The sequence below is a fragment of the Cherax quadricarinatus genome, chromosome 62, assembly GCF_038502225.1.
Source record: "Cherax quadricarinatus isolate ZL_2023a chromosome 62, ASM3850222v1, whole genome shotgun sequence".
NCBI classification, from domain to species: Eukaryota; Metazoa; Arthropoda; class Malacostraca; order Decapoda; family Parastacidae; genus Cherax; species Cherax quadricarinatus.
Window position 1 is genome coordinate 16,293,152 of NC_091353.1, and position 19,262 is coordinate 16,312,413.

The following is a 19,262-nucleotide window of genomic DNA, read 5'->3' on the forward strand; positions in this document are numbered from 1 at the left end:
ACCAGATCATGAGGAAAGATAGAAGGGGCAGAGGGGGAGGAGGGGTTGCTCTGCTCGTAAAAAACAGATGGAAATTCGAGAAAATGGGAGGCATAGACGAGACGGGAGAAAGAGACTACATAGTAGGTACACTTCAGTCTGGGGAGCACAAGGTGGCCATTGCAGTGATGTATAATCCACCACAGAACTGCAGGAGGCCAAGAGAGGAATATGAAGAGAGCAACAGAGCAATGGTGGACACACTTGCTGGGGTGGCAAGAAGAGCTCACTCCAGCAGACATTGAGGACATCATGTATGAGAGTCCCCTTGGAGCTAGCGACCACGTGGTTCTGTGCTTTGAATACATAGTAGAGTTGCAAGTGGAGAGAGTAACAGGAGTTGAATGTCAGTGGTTTAGAAAGACACGTGAGCAAACACTATGACATATTTATTAGAAAACGTTTCAGTCCTGGGACCTTGATCACTTCGTGATCAAGGTCCCAGTGTTTGTATCAGAGCTTCTGTTATCAATTATATCTAGTGTCGTGATGAACTAGATCACCAATGAATTCCTAGTATCTCAATTGTAACTTCGTGATCAAGGTCCCAGGACCGAAACGTTTTCTAATAAATATGGCATAGTGTTTGCTCACGTGTCTTTCTGAACCAACTTGTCGGTATTTATTACCAAGGTTTATACCACCTAAAGTCAGTATCTGACCAACCGGGCTGTGGTTCGTATGTCAGTTGATCAGACTGGTTGATCAGACCCTGATCCACCATGAGGGTTTCATTGATCCCCGAAACCCTCTCTAGGTAAATTCCAGGTAAGAGGCCGGTTGTAAGGCTGTTGCTGCAGATGGTAGTTGCAGGGCGTTTTATGGAGTTGGCTGCTAACCTGGAGTTTGTTGGCTGAGCAGTGTCTGAGGTGGTGTCCTGCCGTAGGATGTTTGCAGATGTTACAAGGTTAGTTGTAAGGTATAGTCTGTTTGAGGTAAGTCTCCATAAATTGGGGTGCATTTATCCTTGTTGTTGCACAAAGAATGGTTTTGGTGGTATCCATTCTTATTTATCTTCGGGAAAGTCACTCAGGATTCTTGGTCTTGGGAAGTTCTCCTTGTGGATGAAGCATCGGATTCTTTGTTGGAGGGTCATCCTTTGGGTTCTGTGAGGGAGGGGGGTGCTGATAATGCAGTCTGTTAGACCTAACAGCAAGGCTTTATATATAACTCTTAGCAGTACATGTCAGGCACAGGGGTTGAAGACCGGCGAGAGTCTGGGCACCAAAAAACGGCATAGACATAATGCAGGCCCTACGCTAGTCATACTACACTGAGACTCGACTGTGGCATAACAGAGGCAGGGGATGTGGCTGGTATGGTATGGAATTTGGTCAGGGAGGTGGTGGTGGTTACCACCATCATTACTCATGCAAAGGGCAGGAGGAAAGTAACTGTGTTCTATTTGTAATGTGGTGCTTCGATCCTCCTACCCAGGATGAGAACCACAACAGCCGACTAACACCTATGTACTTACGGCTAAGTAAACGGCGTCAACAAGTGTAAGGAAACACATCCAGAGTTTCCGCATGTGCCAGGATCGAATCCGGGTCCTTCAGTTGTGAGTTACAATTGAGATACTAGGAATTCATTGGTGATCTAGTTCATCACGACACTAGATATAATTGATAACAGAAGCTCTGATACAAACACAGAAAGGAGCCAAGATGTTTCTTTAAATATTTGAAACGATAGGCTGGAGGTAAACAAACACATATATGCGTAGTTAGCCATTAACTAGAGGGGTGCCAAGATGCTGGTGAGGGCTCTTCATCCATGGACTTGAAGTAACCCCTTCCTCGAATCAAACTTTAATTCTTCACACCACATTCCTTGTCTGTTTCCGTCAGTGCGTCTCTCTCTCTCTCTCTCTCTCTCTCTCTTGGTATGTTTACACTTGAGTTAATTTTAATACATATTTAAGGCATTAAACGTATCGTTGACTGGTGGTGAATAGACTGGTGCAGTCTTAACCCTCGTTTAGCTGATGAGCTTCAAACCTCGTTAACCATCAACCAGTGATAGAAACCGATAAAAATTTAACAAGTCTTAGAAATCTGTCTAACTAACCTTGGGAAATGTCGTCATATATGTTTTGTGTAACCATCCTTTCCATCACCCTGGCCACCCTGCCCAATCCTGGCAGCAGAAGCAGCAGGGGGTCGTGCATCTGCTGCTGCTGCTGCTGCTGTTGTTGGTCACGACTCTCACCTATCAGGACGATGGGGTCCAGGACCTGCAACGACCTTACCATTAGCTAGGCTGTGGTGAGAGATCATAAGTGCTAATTTGAAAAATCGCTATTTTACTCCATGGTTTTATCTACAGTGGACCCTCACTGTAGGTAAAAAAAAAACTCAATGTGACTTCTCCAGTTGAATGCAGGAGACAGCAATTTCAGGAGCTGAACTCTTCTCCAAGCTGAGGACCTGACTACCTTCAAGCTATTTCTTCATATCATGTTTACCTCGTCATTACTGCTGTTGTCTCTTCTATTTGACTAAAGAATCCTACTGTGTAAGTGACACGTTTCAACAGTAATGATATCCAACTGTTGCTCATGTCTGTTCCTTTGTCCGACATTGTTAGTCACGTCTCCGCGGCTGACGTCATAGACGCGTACAGTGCTAGACGGCTTATGACGTCAGCTGTGGTTATATATTGATAGAAATGGTTACAATAATAACCGTAATTTTTAAAGGGGTGGACTGGTAAGCCAGTGGAAGGCCTCGGTCACATGACCAAAGCTCCAGCTGCGGGTCATCATATGACGAAAACCTTCCTCAGGAAACACTTGTCCTGTTTCCTGACAAACCTTACCAAACCTAACCGTGGGGACGATTGCTTAATCGTCACTGACAACTACACACCCGCTTCTTGATGGTCCTGTCCCTCTCCTTGCGATCCCTCTCCTGGTCCCACTCCTGCTGGCGCCGCTGAGCCGCCTGTTGGTCCCTAGTGTAGGCTCTGTAGATGGCATTGAAGCCCACGGTGTCGGAGAACCTGGTGCTGGGCGGTGGGTTCGTCTGAGACGCTACCTCCTGAAGTGTACAGATGGAAATCAGGAGTAGTTATCAAGAGTATACATATACAGGATTTCTCAGGTTATGCTTCAACTTTATATATCCTTGGTGAGGCCTCATTTAGATTGTGCTGCATAATTCTGGTCTCCATGTTACAGAATACACATAAATGCGCTGGGAAACATACAAAGGATGAAAGTTGATCTCGTGTATCAGAAATCTTTCCTGTGAGGACAGACTGAAAGCACTGAATTTGGACTCTGGAAAGACGTAGAATTAGAGGGTATATGATTGAAGTATACAAATGGAAGATAGGAATAAATAAAGGGGATATAAATAATGTGTGAAAAAATGTCTAACAAGACAGAACTCACAGCAATGGGTTCAGCCTGAAAAAAAATTAGATTTATTAAGGATGTAGGGAAACACGAGTTTGGTAATAGCGTTAATGAGGCGAGAACTTGAGGTAACTTTAAAGAATGCGTTAGGCAAGTAAATATGCAGCTGATTTTGTGGGACTGATGGATTATCTATGTGGAGTCAACTAGTTTGACCTGATAGGTCAAACTAGTTGACACGATCCACATGATCTACAGGTGATTATCCTGTGGAGCATTCACAAGGAACTGAATAAGTTCCTAAGTTAGTTCCTGACCAGCAGGGCTCTTGATTCCTACGTTGGACTACTAACGGCCAGCAGTAATAACTTGGTTGATCAAGCCCTGATCCACCAGGTCTGGTCACTCCAGGTAGGTAAACTCCGGTGATATGGTTCTCAGACAGATAGAAAAAAATCAAACAAATCAACAGGCCCTGATGAACTGCTCTCAAGGGTTGCAAAGGAAAGTAAAGAACTTGGAAAGCATTAGATTTTTCAACAAATTTCTACAAACTGGTATAGTACAGGATGGGTGGAAAATAGAAAAACAGATAGCTATCTACAAAGCGAATTATGTGGGAAAGTTGATGAAGTCAATAGTTGTCAAAGCAATTCGAAGTCACCTTGAGAAATATAAATTGATCACCGAATCTCAACATTATGTATATGGACTTCATTATTGCCTTCGATAAAGTTACACACAGGAGGCTGATGAAGAAAGATGTGCACAGAGCATTCAAAGTAAAATACACTACCATTCCATATTACCCTCCCTCTCCCCACCAGCTTGGTTGTATTAACTAAGTAATTTTATTCAGGTTAACACAAATACAGTTACATAGATTATCATACATAGCAGCATATGTGTAGAGAACCTGGGATAACCCAAAAAAGTCAGACAAAGTGACCTATTTCCATTGGGGTCCTTTTAATACCTTATTATTATACTGTGAAGGAGATAATATCTTGTTATTATATTATAAAGGACATATATTAGGAATAAGGTAAAATGAGTTATTTACATTTACATGTGTGTTAGCTAAAAAAAATAAAAAATCATTCCCCTCCCTTTCTGTAGCTACATTCATCAGACACCTTTTGGCAGTCTTCTTGAACTGGTTCATGCTATGACTGGCTTTGACATGTGCGGGTAGTCTGTTCCATTCCTTTATTGCTGTACAATAAAAGGTGTTTAAAGCCTGGCCAATGACTGTGGGTATTTAAAGTTGTGTTATCTCCCCCTAGTACTATGATTGCTTTGGTTCCCAACCTTGACAAAATTGACAGCAAGATATTCTGGACACTGAACAATTTTATAAACTTAATTTAAGTTCAGTTGTTTTACTCTGTCTTCAACATTCATCACATCCAATTATTGTAATTCATCCTGGCCTACATGTTCTCTTGGTCCCAGCTCCAGGATGAATCTTACAATTTTGTTCTGGCTGATTTGTAGTTTATCATTCAGTTTTTTTGTCAAGACAGAGTACCATGAAGAGCAAGCGTAGTCCATATTACATTGTATAAGGGCTAGACATAGTGTCCTGCGAGCCTCAGTAGGTAGACACTCTGCTTGTCTGTAGAGGAACTTCAGTCTGACATTCGCTTTCTTTACTACACTGTTCCCTATCAGTTCTCCTGACATACATGGGTCAAAGGGGATTCCCAGATATCTTACTGAGGAAACTGAAGTGATGGGCTCCCCATTACACTGGACATTAAAATTATTTACCCTTCTCAGTTTATGTTTCGTGCCAAAGAGTAAGGCTTCAGTTTTCCCGAGGTGTAACGATAGTTTGTTGTCTACTAACCATTTGCCTGTTGGCGAAGGATTAACCCACAAGGGTTTACCACTTCTTGTAAATATATTTCTGGTTGTGTTGTAGATATAAAATATTTCTACAGCTCCACAAATTCCAGTACAGGGTCTTCATTCAGTACTGATGCATAAATGGAGATATTCAGACAAGAATGGGGTACTAAAAGAAATTATAAGGGAAAGTCTTGCTGTCATAGCAATCACGGAGACAAACCTCACGAGAATAATAACTGTAGACTCCTTGAGGGGTATCAGATAGTGAGGATAAAAAGAGAAGGGGTAATATGGAGTGGTGGTTTAACGGAAAGGGAACCGATAGAGTTATAAGGAAACCGACACAAAATGCACTGTAATGAGATTCTTGTTTGATTCGCCGGCATAGTCCTGGCCCGGGTCTTGCCCATGAGGTAACCCAGCGCGAATAAGTTAGTTTAGTTTAATATGTTTATTATGCACCCTGACTACCGCCCCTGTGGGCGGCAGTCAAAAGATTACAGAGGTACATAATGGGTCCAGGGACGCGAATAAGATTCTGTGCTGGCAACTTTTCATGACACGAAAAAATCTACTGCGAGGGGAAGAAATGTGAATAAAATATCTCATTACACAGCATTTGTCTCTCTATTCACCGTGTCGGTATTTTGTACTGTTTCTCCGGGAAGTTCCAAGAAATTGATGAATCTGAAATCTAGAGAGGCCAGGGATTAAAACTCAGGAACAGTAATGTCTGGTGGGTCAACAAGCATAACGAGAAGAGGATGGTAATACTTCTACTGAAAATGTTAGTGGAGAGAGCAAGAACAACCAAAGTAAAATGAATGATTTTGTAGTGAATGATTTCTTTGTGCAGATTTGAGATCAGTCCCTCTAGGATTTTCCTGGTGTAGATTATAATGTATCTTTCTCGCCTGCACTCCGGTGAGTACAGGCCAAGTGACTCAAACCTACCTAGTAATTAAGGTGCTTGACTGAAGTAATACATGCAGTGAAGGTTCTCTATACATTCTCTAGATCTGCAATTTCGCCTGTCTTGAACGAGGCTGTTAGTTTACAGCAGTATTCCAGCCTAGATAGAAGAAGTGACTTAAAGAGGATCATAATGGGCTTGACTGCTGCATCTCACCTGCCTACAGTATATAAGCCACTTCATCGCACATATGCTGTATTCTTTTCAAGATTGATGGACTAATTACATCGACTCAAGGCTGAGGGACTGATTACCTCAAACTCCTCCTGTTCTTCACCATTCCCCTTTGTATAGACTGATGAAGCCACTGTGTGGCGAAACGTTTCCTCACTAAAAATACCCAAGTGTTGCACATGTGTCTAATTTATCAACTTGTTGGTTCTCTGAACCATTCATCTACATCATGATGGTTTTTGATGATGAGCAAAACATAAGTAAAAATGTGAAGGAAACAGCGAGAAAAAAGGGATGGTTATCCAGCAATACTTGTTGTCTTCATATTAAATAACCTTAAGATTACAAAATTCATAAATGAAATTCCATGAGTCAGAAACGTCATCGCGCTAAAATTTGAGTTTGGTTGTGGAAGCGGGAATGGAAAGGGAATTGTAATGTTGGTAGTATTACCGACAGTATGTTAAGTAAAAGAACACATTAGTTGCACTTGTGTCCTTTTACCTAACATTGGAAAGGGAAATATAAGTACAGACACACAGTAAATCAGACAACGAATGAAAAGACTAAGAAGAATTAGAGGATTTTCCGAATGAAACACAATATGATATGCTGCAGCTGTCTTGGAAGTCGTGTTTACCTTGGCCAGGAGTTTAGTGGTCTGGGAGACTCTCTCGCTGAAATTGAAAGGGTTAGGCTGGCAGTCTAACCTGGCGACCTCCTCCTCGGATACCAGACCTGAGTACAACTTCTCCATCTCTCTACGTGAGTCCTCCATCAGATCCTTGAGATCTGGGTCTGCAAATGAACATGAACGTACATATTCTTACTTTTAAGAGACCTTCCAAGTATGGGCCAGTAAGCCTGTTGCAGTGTTCCACCATTCTTATGAATGAAATAACCTGGTCGCAGGGGAGGCACTCGAGTGAAAAAAAAAAATAAGAATCACAGGCCTATGCCATATAGATGAAAAATTAAATTATTATTAAACTATGACCATCATTACAGATTAGAGCAACACAAATAATATGTGCTTAAATAGTACATTTAAATATATACATTAATGTATAATACAAATTATATACCCACAAACACGGTAAAAGGACACAAGTGTAACTAATGTGACATTTTATTGTGACAACGTTTCGCTGTTCAGGAGCGAAACGTGGAAAAAAACCCTTGTGTACAGTTTAGGACGGTATAAAAAAACCATACCCCCGGCCGGGATTGAACCCGCGGTCATTACGATTTCTTGAGTTAGGACGGTATAAACCTTGGTAATAAAGCCTCACTAATCGCCGTCACGGCCACTATAGAACGCAACACTGGAAACTACAAAATTTCAAAAACATTGGCATACATGATACTTAAGCAGCACCAACCCAACAACACAGGAGTCACGTGATTTCATCGTCTACCCGTCCTCATCATAGGCAGAGGTTGTTTTGATAAGGACCTGCCTCGCATGGGTCAGTAGGCCTACAGTGCTCCTCCATTCTTATGTTCTTATGTGGAAAAAGACACTTATGTACAGTTCAGGACATTTATTAAAGGAAACGTTTCCCCACGAGTGGCTTCTTCAGTCCTAATACAGAGAAAACTAAGAAAACATATATATATATATATAGTGGCAGGAGTCAGGTAAGGTGATGCGTGGGTAGAGGTGGTAGTGGTAGTAGTAGTAGTAGTAGTAGTAGTAGTAGTAGTAGTAGTAGTAGTAGTAGTAGTAGTAGTAGTAGTAGTAGTAGTAGTAGTAGTAATGGAACTAAGGAGGTGAGGCTAGAGAGGGACCTGCTGGCATCAAGTAACACCAGTTCCCAGGATGGGTAATATCCTCTTGCTTAGTAATTTTGAAATACTGTAACTACCGGATTTTTGCTTTATAGTGTTACTGACAGAAATTAGTGCAGCTTCAATGCATTTTCTCCGTCTTAAGTCGTCTTCTTTAATAACTAGTTTAGCTTCATTGAATTTCATGAGGTGTCCAACATCGTCTTTATGTTGTACACATGCGTTTTTGCGGTCATCATTTCTGCAAGCATTTTTGTGTTCTGCTATCCTAATGTCCAGAGTTCTGGCTGTTTCCCCTACATATACTTTGTCACACCCCCCACATGGTATAGTGTAGATTCCTGCACTTGTGCCAGAATCATGCTTGGGTTTTTGTATCAGGTTCCTAATAGTAGTTGAAGAGCTGGTAGATATTTTAGCCAGTTTTCTGTCAAACATTTTTGAAACATTAGTGGCAACGTTGCTGACCGGTAAAACGATGTAACTTGGAGGCTTTTCTTCAATTTGATAGGTGTTGGTCTTGCTGAGGATATGTGTCGCACGTTTCCTGCAGTCACGTATGAAGTGTAGGGGAAAGTGTAGTGAACTAAAAGAGTTGGTGATGTATGTCCATTCTTCTTCGAGGAACTGTGGACTGGAATGAACATTAAAATGGTATAAAATACCGACAGATTGTTAGGTAAGACACATATGCAACAGTTAGGTATCTTTATTTCGAAACGTTTCGCCTACACAGTAGGCTTCTTCAGTCGAGTACAGAAAAGTTGATAGAAGCAGAAGATACTTGAAGACGATGTAATCAGTCCATCACCCTTAAAGTTTTGAGGTGGTCAGTCCCTCAGTCTGGAGAAGAGCATTGTTCCGTTGTCTGAAACAATATGAAGTTGAAGTGACAGGATGGAGCTTATATAGTGCCAGGAGGTGAGACGTAGGTTGCTTTGGGAGGGCAGGTCCCTCTCAAACACAGCCGTTCTCACTAGTAGAGGTTATCGAAGTTGATGGTCTGTACCAAGATACCCTTGTGTTGCAGTGTCTGACAGAATGAACATTAAAATGGTATAAAATACCGACAGATTGTTAGGTAAGACACATATGCAACAGTTAGGTATCTTTAATTTGAAACGTTTCGCCTACACAGTAGGCTTCTTCAGTCGAGTACAGAAAAGTTGATAGAAGCAGAAGATACTTGAAGACGATGTAATCAGTCCATCACCCTTAAAGTTTTGAGGTGGTCAGTCCCTCAGTCTGGAGAAGAGCATTGTTCCGTTGTCTGAAACAATATGAAGTTGAAGTGACAGGATGGAGCTTATATAGTGCCAGGAGGTGAGACGTAGGTTGCTTTGGGAGGGCAGGTCCCTCTCAAACACAGCCGTTCTCACTAGTAGAGGTTGTCGAAGTTGATGGTCTGTACCAAGATACCCTTGTGTTGCAGTGTCTGACAGAATGAACATTAAAATTACATCGTCTTCAAGTATCTTCTGCTTCTATCAACTTTTCTGTACTCGACTGAAGAAGCCTACTGTGTAGGCGAAACGTTTCGAAATAAAGATACCTAACTGTTGCATATGTGTCTTACCTAACAATATGTCGGTATTTTATACCATTTTAATGTTCATTCTGTCAGACACTGCAACACAAGGGTATCTTGGTACAGACCATCAACTTCGACAATCTCTACTAGTGAGAACGGCTGGGTTTGAGAGGGACCTGCCCTCCCAACGCAACCTACGTCTCACCTCCTGGCACTATAAAAAGGCTCCATCCTGTCACTTCAACTTCATATTGTTTCAGACAACGGAACAATGCTCTTCTCCAGACTGAGGGACTGACCACCTCAAAACTTTAAGGGTGATGGACTGATTACATCGTCTTCAAGTATCTTCTGCTTCTATCAACTTTTCTGTACTCGACTGAAGAAGCCTACTGTGTAGGCGAAACGTTTCGAAATAAAGATACCTAACTGTTGCATATGTGTCTTACCTAACAATCTGTCGGTATTTTATACCATTTTAATGTTCATTCTGTCAGACACTGCAACACAAGGGTATCTTGGTACAGACCATCAACTTCGACAATCTCTACTAGTGAGAACGGCTGGGTTTGAGAGGGACCTGCCCTCCCAACGCAACCTACGTCTCACCTCCTGGCACTATAAAAAGGCTCCATCCTGTCACTTCAACTTCATATTGTTTCAGACAACGGAACAATGCTCTTCTCCAGACTGAGGGACTGACCACCTCAAAACTTTAAGGGTGATGGACTGATTACATCGTCTTCAAGTATCTTCTGCTTCTATCAACTTTTCTGTACTCGACTGAAGAAGCCTACTGTGTAGGCGAAACGTTTCGAAATAAAGATACCTAACTGTTGTGATGAATGGTTTTGAAAACCGACAAGTTGAAGAATTGAGACACTTATGCAACACATGGGAATCTTTATTGAAGAAACGTTTCGCCACACAGTGGCTTCATCAGTCCAATACAAAGTAGAAATGGGTAAGGAGAGTAGAAGTATGAGGTAATCAGTCCCTCAACCTGGATTCGATGTGTTCAGTCCATCACTCTTTTAGAAAGTGCAGCATAGGGCCAGAGAGGTGGCTTATATACTGCGGTGAGAAGAGTTCAAGCAGGAGGAGGCGGGATCTTAGTGGGACCTGCCACTAATGTAAGTAGGTTATCGTCCAAAGGTTTGGGCAAGCGTTGAAGTCTTTGTACCAAGATTCCATGATGTTGCAGTGTCTTACTACAAGAGTGATGGACTGAACACATCGAATCCAGGTTGAGGGACTGATTACCTCATACTTCTACTCTCCTTACCCATTTCTACTTTGTATTGGACTGATGAAGCCACTGTGTGGCGAAACGTTTCTTCAATAAAGATTCCCATGTGTTGCATAAGTGTCTCAATTCTTCAACTTGTCGGTTTTCAAAACCATTCATCACATCTGTCAGACACTGCAACATCATGGAATCTTGGTACAAAGACTTCAACGCTTGCCCAAACCTTTGGACGATGACCTACTTACATTAGTGGCAGGTCCCACTAAGATCCCGCCTCCTCCTGCTTGAACTCTTCTCACCGCAGTATATAAGCCACCTCTCTGGCCCTATGCTGCACTTTCTAAAAGAGTGATGGACTGAACACATCGAATCCAGGTTGAGGGACTGATTACCTCATACTTCTACTCTCCTTACCCATTTCTACTTTGTATTGGACTGATGAAGCCACTGTGTGGCGAAACGTTTCTTCAATAAAGATTCCCATGTGTTGCATAAGTGTCTCAATTCTTCAACTTGTCGGTTTTCAAAACCATTCATCACATCTGTCAGACACTGCAACATCATGGAATCTTGGTACAAAGACTTCAACGCTTGCCCAAACCTTTGGACGATGACCTACTTACATTAGTGGCAGGTCCCACTAAGATCCCGCCTCCTCCTGCTTGAACTCTTCTCACCGCAGTATATAAGCCACCTCTCTGGCCCTATGCTGCACTTTCTAAAAGAGTGATGGACTGAACACATCGTATCCAGGTTGAGGGACTGATTACCTCATACTTCTACTCTCCTTACCCATTTCTACTTTGTATTGGACTGATGAAGCCACTGTGTGGCGAAACGTTTCTTCAATAAAGATTCCCATGTGTTGCATAAGTGTCTCAATTCTTCAACTTGTCGGTTTTCAAAACCATTCATCACATCTGTCAGACACTGCAACATCATGGAATCTTGGTACAAAGACTTCAACGCTTGCCCAAACCTTTGGACGATGACCTACTTACATTAGTGGCAGGTCCCACTAAGATCCCGCCTCCTCCTGCTTGAACTCTTCTCACCGCAGTATATAAGCCACCTCTCTGGCCCTATGCTGCACTTTCTAAAAGAGTGATGGACTGAACACATCGAATCCAGGTTGAGGGACTGATTACCTCATACTTCTACTCTCCTTACCCATTTCTACTTTGTATTGGACTGATGAAGCCACTGTGTGGCGAAACGTTTCTTCAATAAAGATTCCCATGTGTTGCATAAGTGTCTCAATTCTTCATACCTAACTGTTGCATATGTGTCTTACCTAACAATCTGTATTAGAGATTGAGACACTTATGCAGCATATGGGAATCTTTATTCAGGAAACGTTTCGCCACACAGTGGCTTCATCAGTCCAATACAAAGAGGAAGAGCATTAAAATGGTATAAAATACCGTAAGGAGAGGAGGAGTATGAGGTAATCAGTCCCTCAGCCTGGAGTCGATGTGTTCAGTCCATCAATCTTGTAGAATGTACAGCATAGGGCCGTAGACGTGGCTTATATACTGTAGTGAGGTGACTTGAAGCAGACGGAGGCGGGATCATAGTGGTACCATCCACTAGTCGAAGTAGGTCTTTGTCCAAAGGTTGAACAAGCGTTGAAGAATTCTTTGTAAGAAGATCCCATGATGCTGCAGTGTCTGACAGTTGTGATGAATGGTTTGAAAAACCGACAAGTTGAAGATTGAGACACTTATGCAGCATATGGGAATCTTTATTCAGGAAACGTTTCGCCACACAGTGGCTTCATCAGTCCAATACAAAGAGGAAGAGCATTAAAATGGTATAAAATACCGTAAGGAGAGGAGGAGTATGAGGTAATCAGTCCCTCAGCCTGGAGTCGATGTGTTCAGTCCATCAATCTTGTAGAATGTACAGCATAGGGCCGTAGACGTGGCTTATATACTGTAGTGAGGTGACTTGAAGCAGACGGAGGCGGGATCATAGTGGTACCATCCACTAGTCGAAGTAGGTCTTTGTCCAAAGGTTGAACAAGCGTTGAAGAATTCTTTGTAAGAAGATCCCATGATGCTGCAGTGTCTGACAGTTGTGATGAATGGTTTGAAAAACCGACAAGTTGAAGATTGAGACACTTATGCAGCATATGGGAATCTTTATTCAGGAAACGTTTCGCCACACAGTGGCTTCATCAGTCCAATACAAAGAGGAAGAGCATTAAAATGGTATAAAATACCGTAAGGAGAGGAGGAGTATGAGGTAATCAGTCCCTCAGCCTGGAGTCGATGTGTTCAGTCCATCAATCTTGTAGAATGTACAGCATAGGGCCGTAGACGTGGCTTATATACTGTAGTGAGGTGACTTGAAGCAGACGGAGGCGGGATCATAGTGGTACCATCCACTAGTTGAAGTAGGTCTTTGTCCAAAGGTTGAACAAGCGTTGAAGAATTCTTTGTAAGAAGATCCCATGATGCTGCAGTGTCTGACAGTTGTGATGAATGGTTTGAAAAACCGACAAGTTGAAGATTGAGACACTTATGCAGCATATGGGAATCTTTATTCAGGAAACGTTTCGCCACACAGTGGCTTCATCAGTCCAATACAAAGAGGAAGAGCATTAAAATGGTATAAAATACCGTAAGGAGAGGAGGAGTATGAGGTAATCAGTCCCTCAGCCTGGAGTCGATGTGTTCAGTCTATCAATTTTGTAGAATGTACAGCATAGGGCCGTAGACGTGGTTTATATACTGTAGTGAGGTGACTTGAAGCAGACGGAGGCGGGATCATAGAGGTACCATCCACTAGTCGAAGTAGGTCTTTGTCCAAAGGTTGAACAAGCGTTGAAGAATTCTTTGTAAGAAGATCCCATGATGCTGCAGTGTCTGACAGTTGTGATGAATGGTTTGAAAAACCGACAAGTTGAAGATTGAGACACTTATGCAGCATATGGGAATCTTTATTCAGGAAACGTTTCGCCACACAGTGGCTTCATCAGTCCAATACAAAGAGGAAGAGCATTAAAATGGTATAAAATACCGTAAGGAGAGGAGGAGTATGAGGTAATCAGTCCCTCAGCCTGGAGTCGATGTGTTCAGTCCATCAATCTTGTAGAATGTACAGCATAGGGCCGTAGACGTGGCTTATATACTGTAGTGAGGTGACTTGAAGCAGAATGGTTTTTCAAACCATTCATCACAACTGTCAGACACTGCAGCATCATGGGATCTTCTTACAAAGAATTCTTCAACGCTTGTTCAACCTTTGGACAAAGACCTACTTCGACTAGTGGATGGTACCACTATGATCCCGCCTCCGTCTGCTTCAAGTCACCTCACTACAGTATATAAGCCACGTCTACGGCCCTATGCTGTACATTCTACAAGATTGATGGACTGAACACATCGACTCCAGGCTGAGGGACTGATTACCTCATACTCCTCCTCTCCTTACGGTATTTTATACCATTTTAATGCTCTTCCTCTTTGTATTGGACTGATGAAGCCACTGTGTGGCGAAACGTTTCCTGAATAAAGATTCCCATATGCTGCATAAGTGTCTCAATCTTCAACTTGTCGGTTTTTCAAACCATTCATCACAATCTGTATTAGGACTGAAGAAGCCACTCGTGGCGAAACGTTTCCTTTAATAAATGTCCTGAACTGTACATAAGTGTCTTTTCCACATCTTGTCGGTATCACCATACCACTTCCTCATTGTCAAGACACCGTACTAGTGATGGACGTTTTATACAGACTACCTTTCTCTCCTCTTGAAGGCACACAACTTCAAGAACCGTTCCTTCTTTCTGCAAGACTGCATAGAAGAAATGGTCGCACCTAGATCCACTCCACACCATCTCACGGATTCTAAACATCCCTTCTCTCCTGCTACTTACCACTACCTACGAGAGTGCAAGGAAGATCTATCAGCTTGCTCCAAAGATTATTTCCATAGTGCTCACCTAGCTCTCACTTCCCTTCCCGCTCCTGACAGATGCACCGCCGAACACATCCTAAGCAAAGTTACCACCGCCAACCTACAGCAGAAACTACGGCTCTCAAGAAAACTTTCCTCTCTCTGTCAACACAGCAAATGGAAAGATATTGGTAGAGCTGACATCATCAATAACCTTTCTTCTTATGTTCTCAGTGATAAAGAATCCGAAGCACTCAGCTTAGGTCTCAAGTTTGCTACTGGCATACGGAAGCCTAAATGCAAGTTAGACACAGTGATCAAAAACCATTTCTTCGGTGACTCTGAGTTTAACAAAGGTTTCATACAAGGACTTATTGCAGCTGCAGTCTCTGAACCTAGTCGTCCAGTCATTCCTCGTCGCTACATCCAGGCACTCAAAAACTTAGCTACTAATAATGATATTCTCATCACCACAGCGGACAAAGGAGGAGGAGTAGTCATCCTCAACAGTACAGACTACGTTAGTAAGATGCAAGATTTATTGAACGACGCCAACACATACGTTTCCATCCCCGAACATGCATGGAAGAAAGAAACAGATTCTTTTCTCAGTAAGACCCGCAGCATACTCAGGAAATCAGAAGGTAAAAAGCTCTTGCGCCTCACCCCTACCAACCCCAAGTCAGCAAGACTTTATGGTTTACCAAAGACCCACAAACCAAATGTGCCTATGAGACCCATTACATCTGGAATCGGCAGCGCCCCTCACAGTCTAGCAGGAGTTTTGGCGAAATATTTGTCAAAGCTCCTGGGTACAATCAGTCAGGCTCATCTAAAGCATTCGGGTGACCTCCTTAACCGTATCAGGGATCTCGACATGAGTGATAAGAAGCTTGCAAGTTTTGACGTGACTGCCTTATTCACCAGTGTCCCAGTTGATCAAGCCATTGATCTTCTTCGCAGGGTGATTAAAGACGATACAGAGTTACCTGTACCCCGCCAAGATTTTGTGAGCCTTGTCGAACTTTGTGTTCGTTATAACTGTTTTAGGTTCGAGAACAAGAAGTACAAACAACTCTTCGGACTAGCCATGGGATCCTCCCTTAGTGCAGTTCTTGCCAATTTATGTATGGAGGACCTGGAATCAAGAAGGATCCTCAGTAACATCCCTCGTTCAGTTACATGGATGCAGTACGTAGATGATATTTTGGTCATTGTACCCAAAAATTTTGATGTACGGGGCATCCTCAACACCATCAACACTCTGGAACCTACTATTAAATTTACACTAGAGGAGGAGAAGGACAACCAATTACCTTTTCTCGACGTTCTCTTACGCACAGGGGAAAACAAACTTTCTTTTAAAGTCTACGGGAAGCCTACCTACAAGAACGATCTTCTACATTTCTTCTCTCACCATGACACAAGAACTAAAAGAGGGGTAGTTATTGGCTTCTTTCTGAGAGCCTACAGAATTTCCAGTCCGCAGTTCCTCGAAGAAGAATGTACATACATCACCAACTCTTTTAGTTCACTACACTTTCCCCTACACTTCATACATGACTGCAGGAAACGTGCGACACATATCCTCAGCAAGACCAACACCTATCAAATTGAACATCAAAATGGAATACAATACCGACAAATTGAAGAAAAGCCTCCAAGTTACATCGTTTTACCGGTCAGCAACGTTGCCACTAATGTTTCAAAAATGTTTGACAGAAAACTGGCTAAAATATCTACCAGCTCTTCAACTACTATTAGGAACCTGATACAAAAACCCAAGCATGATTCTGGCACAAGTGCAGGAATCTACACTATACCATGTGGGGGGTGTGACAAAGTATATGTAAGGGAAACAGCCAGAACTCTGGACATTAGGATAGCAGAACACAAAAATGCTTGCAGAAATGATGACTGCAAAAACGCATGTGTTCAACATAGAGACGATGTTGGACACCTCATGAAATTCAATGAAGCTAAACTAGTTATTAAAGAAGACGACTTAAGACGGAGAAAATGCATTGAAGCTGCACTAATTTCTGTCAGTAACACTATAAAGCAAAAATCCGGTAGTTACAGTATTTCAAAATTACTAAGCAAGAGGATATTACCCATCCTGGGAACTGGTGTTACTTGATGCCAGCAGGTCCCTCTCTAGCATCACCTCCTTAGTTCCATTACTACTACTACTACTACCACCACCACCTCTACCCACGCATCACCTCACCTGACTCCTGCCACTATATATATATGTTTTCTTAGTTTTCTCTGTATTAGGACTGAAGAAGCCACTCGTGGCGAAACGTTTCCTTTAATAAATGTCCTGAACTGTACATAAGTGTCTTTTTCCACATCTTGTCGGTATCACCATACCACTTCCTTATGTTCTTAAGTTCTTATGACATTCCTCAGGTCACGTGCATCACACCTCACTCTACGCCTATATATATATATATATATATATATATATATATATATATATATATATATATATATATATATATATATATATATATATATATATATAAAATGCCTTTCTACCTCTGTATGTTAGAAGTGATCAAGGTCCCAGGACCGAAACGTTTTCTAATAAATATGTCATAGTGTTTGCTTACGTGTCTTTCTAAACCAACAGTTTAGGACATTTATTAAAGGGAACCTTTCGCCCCAAGTGTCTTCTTGAGTGGTAATGATGGTAAATTAGACACTTATGCAACATGTAAAGTAAAAGGACACAAGTGCAACTAATGTGACATTTATTGTGGCAACGTTTCGCTCTCCAGGAGCTTTATCAAGCTTGATAAAGCTCCTGGAGAGCGAAACGTTGCCACAATAAATGTCACATTAGTTGCACTTGTGTCCTTTTACTTGACATATTGTCGGTAATTCTACCAACTTTATTACTTATGCAACACTTGAATATCTTTTATTTTGGGAACGTTTCGCCAACCTGTGGCTTCCTCAGTCCAATACAGGGAAGAATGGTTGAAGACCAGGAGGAGTTTGAAGTGATCAGTCACTTCAAAATATACTGGTGGTTCATTATCTAATTTATCAACTTGTAGACGTTTCACCCTCCAGTGGCTTTATCAGTACAATACATGGACATGATCTGAAGACTGTAGAAATATATGCAGAAGACAGCGGAAGTTGAGGTAATCAATCCTTCACCTTGGAGCAGGTGATGAGCACTGTAGTTATTATGACTATGTGCTCATTAGGTAGCATCAATGAGGTAAGAACTTTATGTAGCTTTAAATGTAGGTACAAGTCGGATCGAAACGTCGTTAAAAGTTTGTCTCCGTGTTTGGGCTATTTATGTATTAAATATAGGTTGGACGGGTATAAGAATGGGTGTGAGTTGGACTTGCCTAGCATAGGCTAGTAGGCTTACTACAGTGTTCAAGCTTATTGCAGTGCTCCTTCGTTCTTGTGTTTCGGTCACAGGTGAGAAATAATATGCTTATACCGAACATTTATTAAAGGAAACGTTTCGCCACGAGTGACTTCTTCAGTCCTAATACAGTCACAGTGTGCTGAGTTTGTTTTGAATTAGTTCATTCCCCGGTACGGGTAGAAACATTAGGACGTGTTTCAAGACACTTGCTATCACTGTTCACCTAGCAGCAAGTAGGTACCTGGGTGTTAGTGGACTGGTGTGGGTCGCATCCTGGAACAAAACTGACCTAATTTGTCTGAAATGCTCAGCATAACAAGGGGCTTTCTATATAGTAGTATGTCACTGTTGTCATTTATGATCTGTATACCTTGTACATGTAGTAAATAATAATAATAATAATAATAATAATATTATTATTATTATTATTATTATTATTATTATTATTATTATTATTATTATTATTATTATTATTATTATTATTTATTTATTTATTTATTTATTATTATTGTTAGGTTATTGTAAGTGTCACTATTGTCTAACCTATACTGGCAGCGAGGGTGTATATTTTACGGTGTATGTGAGCGTGTTCCTTGTGCACCACCCTGGATGGCAGAGTCAGCAGGTGTAGGAGGGGGTCCACGTCCACCAGTTCCTGGTACTTGCCGCTCACAGAGTTGAAGACAACATGGTTGGTACGGGCGCGCTCAGTCCGGCAACTCAGGTAGATATGCACTTCAGGCTCATTCTGCATGATAATCATAATTATTTTAAAATAAAATCATCCAAACGTTAAGGAGTATCAAACTCCATTATTAAGAACAAATATTATGCAAAATTCCTCGCCTTTATCAACACAGAAAATTCTATTTAAAAAAATCATCAAATTTAAAATGTAGCTAAGAAAATATAACAAAAGCTAACTTAAAATTTATACTGGTATATAGTTTTAGCATCGGCGATAAAGTTTTACACTCTGAAACTCTT

The 19,262-nt window shown here is 41.7% G+C and overlaps 1 protein-coding gene across 1 annotated transcript; it reads right to left on the reverse strand.

Annotated features, from left to right (window-relative positions):
• Nucleotides 1-2,095: 2,095 nt before the first annotated feature.
• On the reverse strand, nucleotides 2,096-19,029 carry LOC138854560 (dynein intermediate chain 2, ciliary-like). Its single transcript, XM_070098515.1, has 4 exons — nucleotides 18,819-19,029; nucleotides 7,042-7,199; nucleotides 2,910-3,080; nucleotides 2,096-2,275 (listed from the first exon to the last, which is right to left on the reverse strand). The coding sequence occupies exons 1-4, from the start codon at nucleotides 19,027-19,029 to the stop codon at nucleotides 2,105-2,107; spliced, it is 711 nt and encodes a 236-aa protein (XP_069954616.1). The 3' UTR covers nucleotides 2,096-2,104.
• Between the last annotated feature and the right edge of the window lie 233 nt (nucleotides 19,030-19,262).